This window comes from Pseudochaenichthys georgianus, chromosome 1 (assembly GCF_902827115.2).
Source record: "Pseudochaenichthys georgianus chromosome 1, fPseGeo1.2, whole genome shotgun sequence".
Lineage (NCBI taxonomy): Eukaryota > Metazoa > Chordata > Actinopteri > Perciformes > Channichthyidae > Pseudochaenichthys > Pseudochaenichthys georgianus.
In genome coordinates this window covers 25,254,848-25,272,514 of record NC_047503.1, presented here as the reverse complement: position 1 = coordinate 25,272,514, position 17,667 = coordinate 25,254,848, and the positions used below count along the sequence as shown (strand labels likewise).

Genomic DNA, 17,667 nt, shown 5'->3' with positions numbered 1-17,667 from the left:
AATAAATACAGGTCAAGAGTTTTGGGCATCAGACACGACATCCAGTCTGGCTCTTATCTTCGAAAGGGCGACTAGCTTGATGGTTTTCAAGATGAGTCTAGGTTCTTATCTAAACTTGGATCCCGTGTCTGATAGAACCAGAGCCTGTCCTCCCCCATTCAACCCCTCCCTCCCTCCCCTTCTTCCTTCCTTGGCTCTTAATGTGAACACCGGACAAGGCTATCAATCAGAAAGTGTACGTCTGAATCTCTTCACAACGCAACAGACAAGACCTGACCAGAGCACTTTTTCCAAAAACATGTGACAAAATAGTGAAATCTACCGATACGCAACTTAACACTAGTATTTGAGTGTTGAAATCTGTGAGTAGACTAAAGACACAAGAATGAATAAAAAAGCAAGGACTCACCAGCTTTTTCCGTCTCAGGAAGGGCAGAGGTGCTCTATGAACAAAAAGAGAACAACGATTAGAATTGAATGAGCATCATTATAAAAACATAAAGTTAAATGCCTTGATTTAGCAACCTCAAAATATGAAAACCAAGTACTTCTTCAGTTTGATGATATGGTGGTTACATTTTCAATCCCCTTGCATGTACTGCCTCCAAATCTCTGAACTTTTTTCATTTTCTAATGACAAGATTTCTGGGCGGGTTTCATGTGTGATTGTGTCCTATCCAGTCGGTCCATGAATGTGAATACAATAACCGAACAGATTATTAAGCAATGATTACAAATATCCCCATGTCCTGCCTTGCCCTCTTAAGAATGTGTTGCAGCACACACCAATAAGACACGTCTAGAAACACAATGTGCCATAGCCACTGTATGCATAGTTTTCCGATGCGCAATCGTCATAATAATGGGTCACAGCAGATGATAATATCGCACAACAAATTTTTTTGCTGTAGTTTCCATCATTCTACGTACGTAATATTCCCTTTTTGGATTTGTTGTGTGTTTTTACTACTGCTTGAAAAGACGGTTTTTGGTAAAGATATAGCAGTCATGCTTCATATCATTGGAAAAGTGTGTGTGTGTGTGTGTGTTTGTATGTGTGTGTGTGCATGGCAGCAGTCAGTTGGAATACAGAGTTCTTTCTTGCCTCTGACTTTTGACCTCAGGTTTCTTCGCTGACCCCCCCACCCTGACCTGTTTTAATCCACACTCCCCTGGAACAGATCAGACAGGACAGTGTACCTTCTCAACAGAATTGATCCACTTTCCACTTAGCCTTCGGTGTGCAGAATGTGTAAATATCCTATTTTTCTACTGATATTTCTATTCAGATACATAGCCATGTTTATTTTTTACTCTACAGTCATTAAAGTGATGTAGCCGTGTCCTGCTGTGGCTACTTTAAAGCCTGTTTAACCCTATGGCACCTACTGACACAGCAGATTCAGGACCGCAAAAGACACACTGATTATCATGTTAAAGGAATAGTTTGACATTCTGGGAAATATGCCAAAGGTCACCTCTGTCTAATTAAAATATGCCTACCACCACCCTTAAACCTCTTCTGGTTGCACAACAACCTCAAATTGACTCTGGGCTCTTGACTGCTTTTGACCAATTAATAGTCCAGTTTCATCCAACAGGCCATAAGACTACACCTGAACTTTTCCATAAACATTCATCTGTTTGCATTTTGCAAATTATTTATCTAATATATCATTCAATTGACTTGTATATAGACTCTTTTTGCACTATTTCTATTCTATTTTATTTGTATTTACATTCTTGCACATCTCCAAATATTCTCTTGTACTATTCTATGTCCTATATATATGTTGCACTGTTGGCAACCCTGTCTCCTAAAAATTACGTTCCCACAGAACTAAACTGCATTCTCAATTACGTTTAGCAAGAAACGTATTTTCTCCCACGTTACGTTCGTTATGAACGTATCTTAAATACGTTTGTTTTCTACATATCTTTGCCATTTATTGTCTTGCTTATAATAATGACAATAGTCATTTATAAATATCATTTTAGAGCACACATTTGAAATCAGTAGGCGAGGCTGTAATTTTGCCAGCTGTTACTCTCATGAGGGAGGCAGAAAATAATAGTTTTTAACATGCCAAAAAGCTGCTATGTCGTTTATTGCACCTCAAACATTAAAACAAATCCAGTTACGTGTTTCTGTACTTCCTCTAAGAAGAAAGGACAGTTACAGAAGATCTCTGTGACGCCAGATGTGGTGTTGTTAATGCGATATGATATCCGAAAAACATTTCAGTTTAGGATGGCCGAAGACACTACACTACCCATAATCCCCAGCTATCGTTTGGGACTACAGTCCCGTTGACAAACCCCGTGATTAATCTTCAAGCTCTGGGATTGGATGTTGGAGTGGCAGTGCGCCAAGGTTACGCCGAGCGTCAAAGCGCTTTGAAATGGAACGAAACCACGGCAGACTATTCAAAACTGGACTCGAACGCCCCCCCAGAACTACACATGCTGGCTATTGTGTTTCGCAACATGTTCTCTATGGCACGTCTCTACTGGGAATTGTAGTTTTAAAAGACGTTTTCGTTTTTCCAAAAATTAGAAGTTGCCAGTATTAAACTGTGTACAGCCCTGGAGGTTTAGGCGATAGGAAACACATTGATGTGTTCACATTTAAAACATGTAATTACTACATGGGTGAAAATCGCTTGTATCCATAATGGGCAGCATTAATATATACCCACATGACAGCTCATTGTTACTTTGTAATTCTACTCCACTACAATTCAGAGGTTAACCTGGTATTTTTACTCCACTACACTTATTTTAGTTAATTTGCAGATTCTGATTAATGATGTGAAATATAAACAACCCTTAAAGCAGACTTTAGTTACACCTGAGTAAAATTCAGGGAAGGTGATTGTCAAGTGCCAACAATCAGGAGAGATATTTGATAGTTGGTGCTTGAGAAGACTAAACATGTATCTGCAGATCTCTATAAAGTATATTAATATACTCGTTATTCTCTACTAATAGTTGATTAACTGTATATAATTGCTATTTTGCACATCCCTTTCAAGATTTCAAGATTTTCTAAGGTTTATTGACATATCATATACACAACTACGGTGTAGTTATGCAATGAATGAAAAGCTTGGGTCACAGGTTCCTCAACAGTGCATTACAAGACATCTATCAATATGTGTGTACCTCCACCATTACACTGTCATATTCTGCACATTTCTTATTCTATCTACATACATAAGAGTATAATTAATGTGTATAATATCAGTTCAAATAAGTGCTTCAACATAGTTAACATTGCAGGAAAGCAATACATTAGACGTTAAGTACTTTGTCAGGCTTAATATTTATCTGTAGATACCCCCAAAGTTTTTTTTCTTATTTGAAAGAAGACCTTAACCTAAAGTATTCTTTAATGTGTTAATAAAGGTTAATTAGTTTGTCTGTTTTGCACATCCTCATATTAATATATTTGTGCATCGTGCACTAAACTGTTTTATTGTAGAGATCACTTACAGTATCTTCTTGATTTTTTTATATTCTATACTTCTGTCATTGACCTTCTACTTTCCTCCTATGAAAGTATGTACTCTTAATATTTTTTTCATCAAATAACATTATTCAACAAAAATAACATTTTTTCAACAAATAACGTTTTTACATAATTTTACAGGATATTGCTATACTATTTCTCATGCTTTACTTTTACACATTAATATCTGATTTGTAAAACATCACAGACAGAAAGCCATATCCGTCATTTAATGGTCAGCTATTGAAATTGTGATTCCATAGATGTGTCTCCCATCACCCAAATCCCCTGACTATTCTCTCAACTCAGTATTTACATTCTTATATTCAAAGAAAATCAGTAATATCTTTAAAAACTACAAGTCCTTTTCTATCAGCTGTGCACCGTTATGGTGTAAATATAACCTATACCAATTGGATCAAATATAAAAGTCAGCCGAATTAGTAATGATACTGCAAGGAGACGTATTTTGTGAAAATAAATGCAAGGTGTTGTTTAATTGTTGATATATTTATGACCCACGTCACATATTCAGTTTTGGCGGCAGTTCTCCTGTTTGGCCAGAAGTCTTCTCATCAGGGCTCTATAAATAAAGAACTACAGCAGATGTGTAATATTTAATGCAGCCGAACTGTGTATTACAATGCCGTTATGTGATGATTTTCAAAGAGAAAAGCAAGAACACTTGGAATAAAGTATTATTTTTTTTATTTTTTTTTTGGGATATCATATCGCATTAACATCATATCCCAACATGCATTGCGGCTAAACATCCAATCAACAAGCCTCAAGCTGAGGATCTTGGGTAATCTGTTCAGTGGGTTTGTGTGTATCCTCAAAATGTCCCTTATAGGCCTACGTCTGTTTCCGGTGACTTTATTTACGGCTAAAAAGCATGCTAAAAAGCCCAAGATTATAGAATTAAACGAATAAATAAAACAAGGATAATTGTGTGTTATTGTTGAGTAAATAAGGAAAAAAGATTTTCAAAAATACAGTTTTCAGTATTTTGAGGCTCTAAGCCCCATTTCTTTTCCTCACAGACGGGAAAAAAGTCCGACATTATACGATTTAAAATGAAAAACATAAAACACTGGCATGTAATTTACGTTAGAATAAATAGAATGGTTTTGAATAATAGATGAGAGTAAAATCACTTTACAGCCCCGCCCAGTTTTGGGGAAACCAACGGTGTCATTTGAACGGCGATCAAGCCTGAAGCCACAGAGATCTTCTGTTACTGTCCTTTCTTCTTAGAGGAAGTACAGAAACACGTAACTCTGGATTTGTTTTAATGTTTGAGGTGCAATAAACGACACGGCAGCTTTTTGGCATGTTAAAAACTATTATTTTCTGCCTCGCTCATGAGAGTAACAGCTGGCGAAATGACAGCCTCGCCTACTGATTTCAAATGTGTGCTCTAAAATGATATTTATAAATGACTATTATCATTATTATAAGCAAGACAATAAATGGCAAAGATATGTAGAAAATAAACGTATTTGAGATACGTTCATAACGAACGTAACGTGGGAGAAAATACGTTTCTCGCTAAACGTAATTGAGAATGCAGTTTAGTTCTGTGGGAACGTAATTTTTAGGAGACAGGGTTGCTGTTGGAGGAGCCTGTGACCAACGTTTGTCATTGCCATATCTACAATGTAGCTAATGTGCAAATGACAATAAAGCCTTGAAACTTGAAGCAGCTGGGATTGAGTTCATTGATCTCTCTGTGAGCTGAAGCTGTTCTTATGTTCCTTAGCATTTTTGATTAATATAAGCTTTTTCGATTGACTTATTCCAAACAATATTTATTTCCCAAAATGAGTTAGTGAGTACACATTAAACTTTAGAAATCTAATTAACGTTGACTACTGTAGCTCTCTGGAATTTCTCCTTTAATTTCTGGGGTTGATAAACAGATCAAAATTAAGTTATAAAGAGTGTTACATCCATTATAAATCATTTAGATTAGTACAGAATAAGACTGTTGAGCATGAGTTCATTATTAAAAGGCAAATATTTGTCTCCAGGCCCTTTATCTCTTTAAGATCAAGAGAGTTCTTATAGTTTATGATGAACCACCACAGGCATGAACAGTCTGCTGACATTGAACACAATGCCTTCTCTCATATGCAAGTTTGTTTTCGCTACCAAGTTGGGCGATTACCGCTGGATAGAATGTTGTCTTGGTCCGAATCTGTCTCGTTCAGATTTCATAGAAGCCAGGTTGAGCTTTTTGCGTATACAAACTTGATCTTAAATCTAAATCTTAAAGTGGTGCATCTTAGTCTTTACGTGTACCTTTATAAGTGTGTGAACATGCCTTTGTGTTTAATGTGTGGGCAAAAACAGCATTAATCACTTCATTGGTCACCATACAGACACAAGGTGAGTAAAATATCCCCTCTGGACAAATAGCTTTAACATTTATTGCTGATTAATGACCTATAAAAGACACCAGGAGAGGCCAGAGACTCCCACTCACTCCCCCGTCACTAAATCTCCAGCACAAACAGAACAACAACAGTGAGGCGAAATCAGAGACTGATTTATATTCAGTGCTGTTTCAGCTGTTGGACTGAAGTTATACTAGCACAGTATCCTCGCTGCATACACATGTGTGCAAAACAAAAGATAGTTTGATATTCTGTAAAGACAACACTAACAACTTCTTTTGATTTTGACATTTATCAAATTACATATAATAAGTTCCTGCATACTAACAGGTAACACTGTATTTTCAAAAAAAAAAAGTGTATTAATCCGCTGATGAGAATAGTCACTTCCAAATATCTTAAATACTTAATATTTTAAATACTTAGATTATATTTAGGAATAGGCTCTGGGCTGAGTGCCAGAGAAAATGTAGGGAAGTCTGAGAGTAACAAGACAGATGGACTAACATCGTGCCCGGGTTTAGTCTTTTTGTAGGATTTCTTTAAAATAATAAGACTATCGGATATAACCAGCTTTATCCTTTAAGTATGTTATGATACATTGAGATTTAACCTCACATAGTAGGCTACCCTTTCTGTACTTTAATTATCAGCTACTTTTGCAAAACCCTCAAAAAGAATAGTCTTGAATATTTGAAACAACATGTGAGGTCTGTGTTGCATTTCTGCTTAGCACTAACAAGACATTTCAGTTGACCAGTGTGCGCCCTTCCTATTGTGTAAACACCACACCACGGGTTCCTGTCAATGACCCATGAAGTCACTTACACAGTGTAAATCTCACCTTCACATAATTGTCTGTTTTCCCTCATAACAGCAATTACAGCTGAATAAATGTGAGTGAGAGACCACAGAGCTTGACAAGAATGTGAATGAATGGGTACCAGCAAGTACCAGTATTTTCACAGCACCACGGTCACATATTTTCCCGATGGTTAACGGTGTTTCCCCTAACATGCCACAGTGCAGGTTGTCCCAGTGTGGGGTTGTTCGGGCCGTGTCAGGTGTCCACTGGGGAGCTGTAGGCTGCAGAGCTCAGAGCGTCAGCTGCCTCATTTACTGCCACTAATTTACTGGAAGTGGGTTGCGTGGGCGGCACAGGGGCTATGGTATGTGTTTGCTTTACACATGTCTGAGTGTGTGTGTGTGTGTGTGTGTGTGTGTGTGTGTGTGTGTGTGTGTGTGTGTGTGTGTGTGTGTGTGTGTGTGTGTGTGTGTGTGTGTGTGTGTGTGTGTGTGTGTGTGTGTGTGTGTGTGTGTGTGTGTGTGTGTGTGTGTGTGTGTGTGTGTGTGTGTGTGTGTGTGTGTGTGTGTGTGTGTGTGTTGTTGCCGGCAAGCATGCAATAGGTTCATTATTGCTGTAGCAGGAAGTTCAGTTAAGTGGGTTTTATAACATTCAGTTTGAGTAATGATAAATTGCACAACTACCATCAAAAAAAGTTATTTCAAAAATCATGGACCAAAACATTGATGTTATGTTTTAGGTTTTGATTAGTGTTGAACCTAACAAGTAGGGCTGAGGGTTGTTTGGAAGCGTTAAATACTTGAGAATCACTATGTCTAAAGTTACACAATGACAACATTTTTAAACCCATAATATTCCCTTTTAAAGCTACATCATGTTTACATGAAAATAACAAAACAAAGCCTCCATGTTGTCTACAGCTTTACTTTGACCCGTCATAGATTTTGGTATTCGAGGCTACTAACAAATAAAAATGATTGAGGTTCAATACAGAGCCATTGTAACAAATACGATTTTAGTTTTCCGTCCTGGACCCAGTGCACACATTGTGTACAGCTGTGTGAACACGTTGTGTACAGCTGTGTGAACACGTTGTTCTGTGTGAGTGAGTTAGTCAGAGATGTTAAGCAAACCATTGGCATGTGGCTCTTGCACAACAAATCCCAGCAGTCCACCATGCCTCTCTCAACCCCCCACCACCCTCTCACCCCCGGCCTCCCTCATGCACTACAGCTGCAGTAGGTGTATGTGTGTGTGTGTGTGTGTGTGTGTGTGTGTGTGTGTGTGTGTGTGTGTGTGTGTGTGTGTGTGTGTGTGTGTGTGTGTGTGTGTGTGTGTGTGTGTGTGTGTGTGTGTGTGTGTGTGTGTGTGTGTGTGTGTGTGTGTGTGTGTGTGTGTGACCACCCATGGTCTGTCCTGGCCAAGGATTAGGGGGCTCAGGCTAACCCAAACCTTTTTCTCCACCACTTAAAGCAAATGGCTAAATTGGTGCGGATGGCTTATGGTCAGGTAAGCTGGCGGCCCCGGCACTAGACGTATAAGGTAACTGTGTGTGATAGCGGGAGGACAGACATTGTGTGTGTGTGTGTGTGTGTGTGTGTGTGTGTGTGTGTGTGTGTGTGTGTGTGTGTGTGTGTGTGTGTGTGTGTGTGTGTGTGTGTGTGTGTGTGTGTGTGTGTGTGTGTGTGTGTGTGTGTGTGTGTGTGTGTGTGTGTGTTTGTGAGAGAGTGCATGTGCACGCCTGTCCAGGGCCTTTGGAGATGTTATCTGGAGCTCATTTCTGTTTTTGACTGGCATGAATATGCTCTTTCTGCCCTGCACTTATACAAGAATGTATTCTCCATGCTCTGTCGACCCCCGAGTGCACGTGTGCAGAGAAACGTGGGAAAAAATGTCACTGTAGCCTTCCCCTTCAGGAGAAGTTCAACCCCCCCCACCTTATACTTTCTCCCCGCACGGCGCACGCCCTATCCACATTTTAATAGTTTCCATATGTCAAACTTGAAGTGTGTCAACAGGAAGTGATGTGATGACTTGGTGTAATGATGCGTTGGAACATTTCCTGTAGAAGATGTATATTAGTGTCCAGATGTTGGTTTTAACCGATATTTCAAAAGAAAACAACTTTCTAGGAAATATGGTGAAATGTCTCTGTAACATGTACTGACGTCTTGTGTAATGCTTGACGCCAAGGAGAAAATCTTTTTGAATTGGTGCACTTTTGGTCTGTTGGAGTAAGTTGTGAGGAGGTTAATGATTTTACCATACGCACTGTGTACTCAATCACCCACACAGAGAACGTCAGCTGAGGCCAGGTTCTTCCGCTCGACCTTGAGTTGTGAGATATGTTCTGTGTGGGGCAAGGTTGGCTTAAAAAGAGTGAGAAAAGTGGATATGCACACAGATAGACACATATTGGTCTTTGTTTACAAGAGTAAGCCAAAGCAACAGGCTTCTGGTTTCGGGCAGTGTCTGGTGGGGTTTAGTGCTGAGCCCCTGGAGCATACACTGTGGACTGGCCATTGGAATCCATCACCGGAAGAGAAAAACACTTAACTTGTCCGACCAAAAGAGTCTTCCGCCCAAAAGGGAAACCAACCGGTCATCCTCACACTTTACCCCTTAGGTCATCTGTGAAGGTAGTAAAGCTTGCCCTTGTGCATACATAGAAATGTTCATCTTTATAATGTCTAACTTTAGATCAAAGCTTACCTAACAATAGCTGTATCTGCATAACCACCCCAAACATTTGGTTGATATTTTGTATATCTATTAATAATTCATGCATTACCAATACTAAAAAAGGTAAACCACTACATAATGCCATGATATAATATGTGTTATAATATGTGTTATTCTGAAGTCTCTCCTTTTGTTTTAATTCTCTATACACACGATAGTTAAATCCAGAAAACAACCTCATTAACACTGAATGTAAAATATAGAATCCAATCCTCATCAATCTATTGTCCACTATAGGTTTATCCTTCAGAAACAAGCTTTTCTTTATTATGTTACCAAGAAGCTCCACAAGTGGTTTTAAACACATCGAGTCAAAAGTTTAAAAATAGATGCCAAAACAAATGGGACTGTTGTATTACTGTTGTTCTATTCTCGTCTCATTACTCTGATTAAAGGACAACATGTGTCACCTGTTTCCTCCAAGTTAAATGTGTGGCTTATGGAGCAGAGTTAACAGGGATAAGTCTTATGATCCCTACTGCACCAACAATGCTAGCCTGTGGATTAGCCGCTGACATTTTTGGGCGAAAGCAGAGAGTGGGTTAACAACACAGAGGGATTAAACTGTCCTCTGCAGAAGACGGTGGAGGCCCATAGCAGACACCGAGCTTACTGACTTACGAGAAGGACCGGTGGTTGAGACCTTGCAGGGTTATAATGTTGTGAGATATACTAAAGAATGCACACTCTTGACCATCTGCTTTACAGGGCACTGCATCGGCTGCTAAGCTAAACACTGAATGTTGGCTAAACATTACTAGAAACACACTTTCTGGACATGAACAGTTTCACGTGCCACAATAAAGATATTAAGCTAAATAAAATTGAAAAATTCCTTCCATAATTATTCCTTACACTGAAGGCAAAGCTGATCGATTGGATTGAGACACTCAGGCCCCTGGATTTACAATAAATTCCTGTGTGCATGTTTCAGCATCTATGAATTTGTGTGTGTGTGTGTGTGTGTGTGTGTGTGTGTGTGTGTGTGTGTGTGTGTGTGTGTGTGTGTGTGTGTGTGTGCGCAACTACACACTACACTATTGTGTTTCGCAAAATGTTCTATGGGACGTCTCTACTGAACTTTTTCGTTTTCCCACAATTAGAAGTTGCCAGTATTAAACACATTGGTGTTATCAAATGTAAAACATATAATTAATAAATGGATAAAAATCGCTGTCCATAATGCGCAGCATCAATATATAGCATTAATATACCCACATGAAAGCTCATTGTTACTTTGTAATTCTACTCCACTACAATTCAGAGGTTAACCTGGTATTTTTACTCCACTGCATTTATTTGAGTTACTTTGCAGATTCTGATTAATGATGTGAAATATAAACAACCCTTAAATCAGACTTTAGTTACACCTGAGTAAAATTCAGATAAGGTGATTGTCAAGTGCCAACAATCAGGAGAGATATTTGATACTTGTGCTTGAGAAGACTAAACATGTATCTGCAATTGACATTAATGGAAACGAGTAATAAAGTATATTAATTACTCGTTATTCTCTACTAATAGTTAATTAAAGACTATATATTATGGCTATTTTGCACATCCCTTTCAAGATTTCAAGATTTTAAAGGTGTATTGACATATCATTTACACAACTTACGGTGTAGTTATGAAATGAATGAAAAACGTGGGTCACAGGTCCCTCAACAGTGCAGTACAAGATATCTATCAATATGTGTGTACCTCCACCATTAAACTGTCATATTCTGCACATTTCTTATTCTATCTACATACATAAGAGTATAATCCATATGTATAATATCAGTTAAAATAAGTGCTTCAACACAGTTAACATTGCAGGAAAGCAATATATTAGACGTTAAGTACTTTGTATTTATCTGTAGATAGATACCCCCAACGTTTTTTTCTTATTTAAAAGAAGACCGTAATCTGTTATTTAATGTTTAAATAAAGGTTAATTCGTTTTTCTGTTTTGCACCTCCTCCTATTAATATCTTTGTACATCCTGCACTAAACTGTTTTATTGAAGAGATCACTTATAGTATCTTCTTGATTTTTTATATTCTATATTTCTATCACAGACCTTCTACTTTCCCCCTATGAAAGTATATGTACTCTTAATATTTTTTTAATCAAATATAACACATAAAAACAATAATTCAATAACGTGCTTTAACCACTAGGCACACAAGGTACACACAGACACTTATGTACAACATCTGAAGATGTGTAGTTTTATTCATGCTTTCACATAATTTTACAGCATATTGCTATACTATTTCAGAATCAGTATTTACATTCTTACATTCAAAATGCAATCCAATTCAAATCAGTAATATCTTTAAAAACTACAGTCCTTTTTTATCAGCTGTGCACCGTTATGGTGTAAATATAACCTATCTATGAATTACATCAAATGTAAAAGTCAGCCGAATTAGTGTTGATACTGCAAGGAGACGTATTGTGTGAAGAGAAATTGAGAAGTTTTTTAATTGTTGATATATTTATGATCCACGTCAAGTATTCCGTTTCGGCGGCATTTCTTCAGTTTTTCCATAGGTCTCATCATCAGGGCGCTATAAATAAAGAACTACGGCAGATCTGTAATATTTAATGCAGCCGAGCCGTGTATTACAATGCCGTTATGTGATGACTTTCAAAGAGAAAAGCAAGAGCACTCGGAATTAAGTATTATTTTAGTCTTTTCAAATGTTTTCCGGATTTCATATAATGTAAACACCAAATCCCAGCATGCATTGCGGCTAAAACATCCAATCAGCGTAGCTGAGAAACTTGGGTAATCGCTCGAAATGCCCACGTCTGTTTCCGGTTATTTTTATATTCAGTTCCTGACGAACGCCAAAAAAGACCGAGATTATGGAATTAAACCAATAAATAAAAGCAAGGATAATTGTATGTTATTGGTGAGTAAATAACAGTGTGTTATTTTGAAAAGAATAACAAATTAGAAGGAAAAAAATATTTAAAAATACGAGGCTCTGAGCCCCATGCATTTTCCTCACAGACGTAAGGTAATCTTCGTCATAACTAGCAAACTAAACATCATGTACATGTACTGCACAAATAATCAGAAATAAAAACTCATTACTCGCATACAATGACATCAAAACGCATTTTAATGGCCAAATGAACCATAAAATAGGCATTTTTCCACCGAGAATAACACGAAGGACAGCCATTGTTGTTGATCACGTGGTCTGGGAGCTGTTGCAGCGTCCATAGCAACCACCTTAGCAACCATGAATGTGTACACATTCATGAAGTAATCTTCGTCATAACTAGCAAACTAAACATCATGTACATGTACTGCACAAATAATCAGAAATAAAAACTCATTACTCGTATACAATGACATCAAAACGCATTTTAATGGCCAAATGAACCTTAAAATAGGCATTATGAAGGTCTATGGGACGCCCTTCCCGTAGAAGCCTGACGGTCAAGGGGTCCGCTGTCCGCAATGAAGGTCCATGGGACGCCCTTCCCGTAGAAACCTGACGGTCAAGGGGTCCGCTGTCCGCAATGAAGGTCTATGGGACGCCCTGCCCGTAGAAAATGACGGGAAAGTGGTACCCTGTACGTAATATAGCGACGGGGAGGGGCCCTGACCGTCCGTCAATATGTGACGGGATGGGAGTGAGAACGTGTTGGTGTGTGTGTGTGTGTGTGTGTGTGTGTGTGTGTGTGTGTGTGTGTGTGTGTGTGTGTGTGTGTGTGTGTGTGTGTGTGTGTGTGTGTGTGTGTGTGTGTGTGTGTGTGTGTGTGTGTGTGTGTGTGTGTGTGTGTGTGCAACACGTTCTCACTCTCATCCCGTCACATATTGACGGACGGTCAGGGCCCCTCCCCGTCGCTATATTACGTACAGGGTACCCCTTTCCCGTCATTTTCTACGGGCAGGGCGTCCCATAGACCTTCATTGCGGACACAGCGGACCCCTTGCCCGTCAGGCTTCTACGGGCAGGGCGTCCATAGACCTTCATTGCGGACACAGCGGACCCCTTGCCCGTCAGGCTTCTACGGGCAGGGCGTCCATAGACCTTCATAATGCCTATTTTAAGGTTCATTTGGCCATTAAAATGCGTTTTGATCTCATTTTATGCGAGTAATGAGTTTTTATTTCGGATTATTTGTGCAGTACATGTACATGATGTTTAGTTTGCTAGTTATGACGAAGATTACTTCATGAATGTGTACACATTCATGGTTGCTAAGGTGGTTGCTATGGACGCTGCAACAGCTCCCAGACCACGTGATCAACAACAATGGCTGTCCTTCGTGTTATTCTCGGTGGAAAAATGCCTATTTTAAGGTTAATTTGGCCGTTAAAATGCGTTTTGATGTCATTGTATGCGAGTAATGAGTTTTTATTTCTGATTAGTTGTGCAGTACATGTACATGATGTTTAGTTTGCTAGTTATGACGAAGATTACCTTACGTCTGTGAGGAAAATACACGGGGCTCAGAGCCTCGTATTTTTAAAATATTTTTTTCCTTCTAATTTGTTATTCTTTTCAAAATAACACACTGTTATTTACTCACCAATAACATACAATTATCCTTGCTTTTATTTATTGGTTTAATTCCATAATCTCGGTCTTTTTTGGTGTTCGTCAGGAACTGAATTTCAAAATAAAAATAACCGGAAACAGACGTAGGCCTATAAGGGACAATTCGAGCATCATTGCGATTGTCAAAATGTTTGAGTTTAGGACGGCCGAAGACACTACACTACCCAGAATCCCCAGCTATCGTTGAGGACTACAGTCCCCGTGATTACTCTTCTAGGTCTGGGATTGGATGTTGGAGTGGCAGTGCGCCAAGGTTACAGCGTCAAACAGCTGTGTGAAATGGAACGAAACCACGCCAGACTATCCAAAACTGGAATCGAACGCCCCCCCAGAACTACACACTACACTATTGTGTTTCGCAAAATGTTCTATGGGACGTCTCTACTGAACTTTTTCGTTTTCCCACAATTAGAAGTTGCCAGTATTAAACACATTGGTGTTATCAAATGTAAAACATATAATTAATAAATGGATAAAAATCGCTGTCCATAATGCGCAGCATCAATATATAGCATTAATATACCCACATGAAAGCTCATTGTTACTTTGTAATTCTACTCCACTACAATTCAGAGGTTAACCTGGTATTTTTACTCCACTGCATTTATTTGAGTTACTTTGCAGATTCTGATTAATGATGTGAAATATAAACAACCCTTAAATCAGACTTTAGTTACACCTGAGTAAAATTCAGATAAGGTGATTGTCAAGTGCCAACAATCAGGAGAGATATTTGATACTTGTGCTTGAGAAGACTAAACATGTATCTGCAATTGACATTAATGGAAACGAGTAATAAAGTATATTAATTACTCGTTATTCTCTACTAATAGTTAATTAAAGACTATATATTATGGCTATTTTGCACATCCCTTTCAAGATTTCAAGATTTTAAAGGTGTATTGACATATCATTTACACAACTTACGGTGTAGTTATGAAATGAATGAAAAACGTGGGTCACAGGTCCCTCAACAGTGCAGTACAAGATATCTATCAATATGTGTGTACCTCCACCATTAAACTGTCATATTCTGCACATTTCTTATTCTATCTACATACATAAGAGTATAATCCATATGTATAATATCAGTTAAAATAAGTGCTTCAACACAGTTAACATTGCAGGAAAGCAATATATTAGACGTTAAGTACTTTGTATTTATCTGTAGATAGATACCCCCAACGTTTTTTTCTTATTTAAAAGAAGACCGTAATCTGTTATTTAATGTTTAAATAAAGGTTAATTCGTTTTTCTGTTTTGCACCTCCTCCTATTAATATCTTTGTACATCCTGCACTAAACTGTTTTATTGAAGAGATCACTTATAGTATCTTCTTGATTTTTTATATTCTATATTTCTATCACAGACCTTCTACTTTCCCCCTATGAAAGTATATGTACTCTTAATATTTTTTTAATCAAATATAACACATAAAAACAATAATTCAATAACGTGCTTTAACCACTAGGCACACAAGGTACACACAGACACTTATGTACAACATCTGAAGATGTGTAGTTTTATTCATGCTTTCACATAATTTTACAGCATATTGCTATACTATTTCAGAATCAGTATTTACATTCTTACATTCAAAATGCAATCCAATTCAAATCAGTAATATCTTTAAAAACTACAGTCCTTTTTTATCAGCTGTGCACCGTTATGGTGTAAATATAACCTATCTATGAATTACATCAAATGTAAAAGTCAGCCGAATTAGTGTTGATACTGCAAGGAGACGTATTGTGTGAAGAGAAATTGAGAAGTTTTTTAATTGTTGATATATTTATGATCCACGTCAAGTATTCCGTTTCGGCGGCATTTCTTCAGTTTTTCCATAGGTCTCATCATCAGGGCGCTATAAATAAAGAACTACGGCAGATCTGTAATATTTAATGCAGCCGAGCCGTGTATTACAATGCCGTTATGTGATGACTTTCAAAGAGAAAAGCAAGAGCACTCGGAATTAAGTATTATTTTAGTCTTTTCAAATGTTTTCCGGATTTCATATAATGTAAACACCAAATCCCAGCATGCATTGCGGCTAAAACATCCAATCAGCGTAGCTGAGAAACTTGGGTAATCGCTCGAAATGCCCACGTCTGTTTCCGGTTATTTTTATATTCAGTTCCTGACGAACGCCAAAAAAGACCGAGATTATGGAATTAAACCAATAAATAAAAGCAAGGATAATTGTATGTTATTGGTGAGTAAATAACAGTGTGTTATTTTGAAAAGAATAACAAATTAGAAGGAAAAAAATATTTAAAAATACGAGGCTCTGAGCCCCATGCATTTTCCTCACAGACGTAAGGTAATCTTCGTCATAACTAGCAAACTAAACATCATGTACATGTACTGCACAAATAATCAGAAATAAAAACTCATTACTCGCATACAATGACATCAAAACGCATTTTAATGGCCAAATGAACCATAAAATAGGCATTTTTCCACCGAGAATAACACGAAGGACAGCCATTGTTGTTGATCACGTGGTCTGGGAGCTGTTGCAGCGTCCATAGCAACCACCTTAGCAACCATGAATGTGTACACATTCATGAAGTAATCTTCGTCATAACTAGCAAACTAAACATCATGTACATGTACTGCACAAATAATCAGAAATAAAAACTCATTACTCGTATACAATGACATCAAAACGCATTTTAATGGCCAAATGAACCTTAAAATAGGCATTATGAAGGTCTATGGGACGCCCTTCCCGTAGAAGCCTGACGGTCAAGGGGTCCGCTGTCCGCAATGAAGGTCCATGGGACGCCCTTCCCGTAGAAACCTGACGGTCAAGGGGTCCGCTGTCCGCAATGAAGGTCTATGGGACGCCCTGCCCGTAGAAAATGACGGGAAAGTGGTACCCTGTACGTAATATAGCGACGGGGAGGGGCCCTGACCGTCCGTCAATATGTGACGGGATGGGAGTGAGAACGTGTTGGTGTGTGTGTGTGTGTGTGTGTGTGTGTGTGTGTGTGTGTGTGTGTGTGTGTGTGTGTGTGTGTGTGTGTGTGTGTGTGTGTGTGTGTGTGTGTGTGTGTGTGTGTGTGTGTGTGTGTGTGTGCAGGCTTTTCAGAGTACATTTGGTTTGTATGTTCCTTTTGTGATTTATGGAGGTTCATTATCATTGGGCTGCATGGGTGTTTCCAGATGCCTGCATTATTCAGTCACCCTTAAGATGTACTGTCAACAACTAACATCATCCTGCAACTATTCTCTGTACTTACGTAGTAGACTCAGTGCGTGCCTTTTACACTACCAACATTTACTCATTAGCAACGAACACAGCACAGTGATGTTTTCATGTTGGATGAAGTACTAGGATTCATTTAAGTTAGAGTTCAAAAAACACATGGAACCATAAATGGGGATGAAGAGTATGTTGTCAAACATACAAACAGAAAGAGCTGCCACTGAGTACAGTGGTGTCAACAAATGTATTTGAAGTTTGACTTCCACAGAAGATGCTTGAACTTTGTCAAACAATTAAGCATATTTCAAATCAATTTGAGAAATGACACTGATGCAGGCTGAAACATGTACACACACTTTTCATGATGCCATGTTTTGGCTTTGTGTTTAACTTTGTTGTTTTATGAGACTTTGCCAGCTATAATAAACAAA

General features: G+C 38.3%; 1 protein-coding gene across 2 annotated transcripts in view; it reads right to left on the bottom strand.

The window, feature by feature from the left end:
* The window catches only part of dlc1 (DLC1 Rho GTPase activating protein), a 90,432-nt gene that overhangs the window by 60,040 nt on the left and 12,725 nt on the right, over positions 1 to 17,667 (bottom strand). For both annotated transcript variants that reach the window (XM_034080236.2, XM_034080306.2), the window contains exon 5: positions 410 to 443. In XM_034080236.2, the coding sequence (XP_033936127.1) occupies positions 410 to 443 (34 nt within the window). The remainder of the gene's footprint in view (positions 1 to 409; positions 444 to 17,667) is intronic.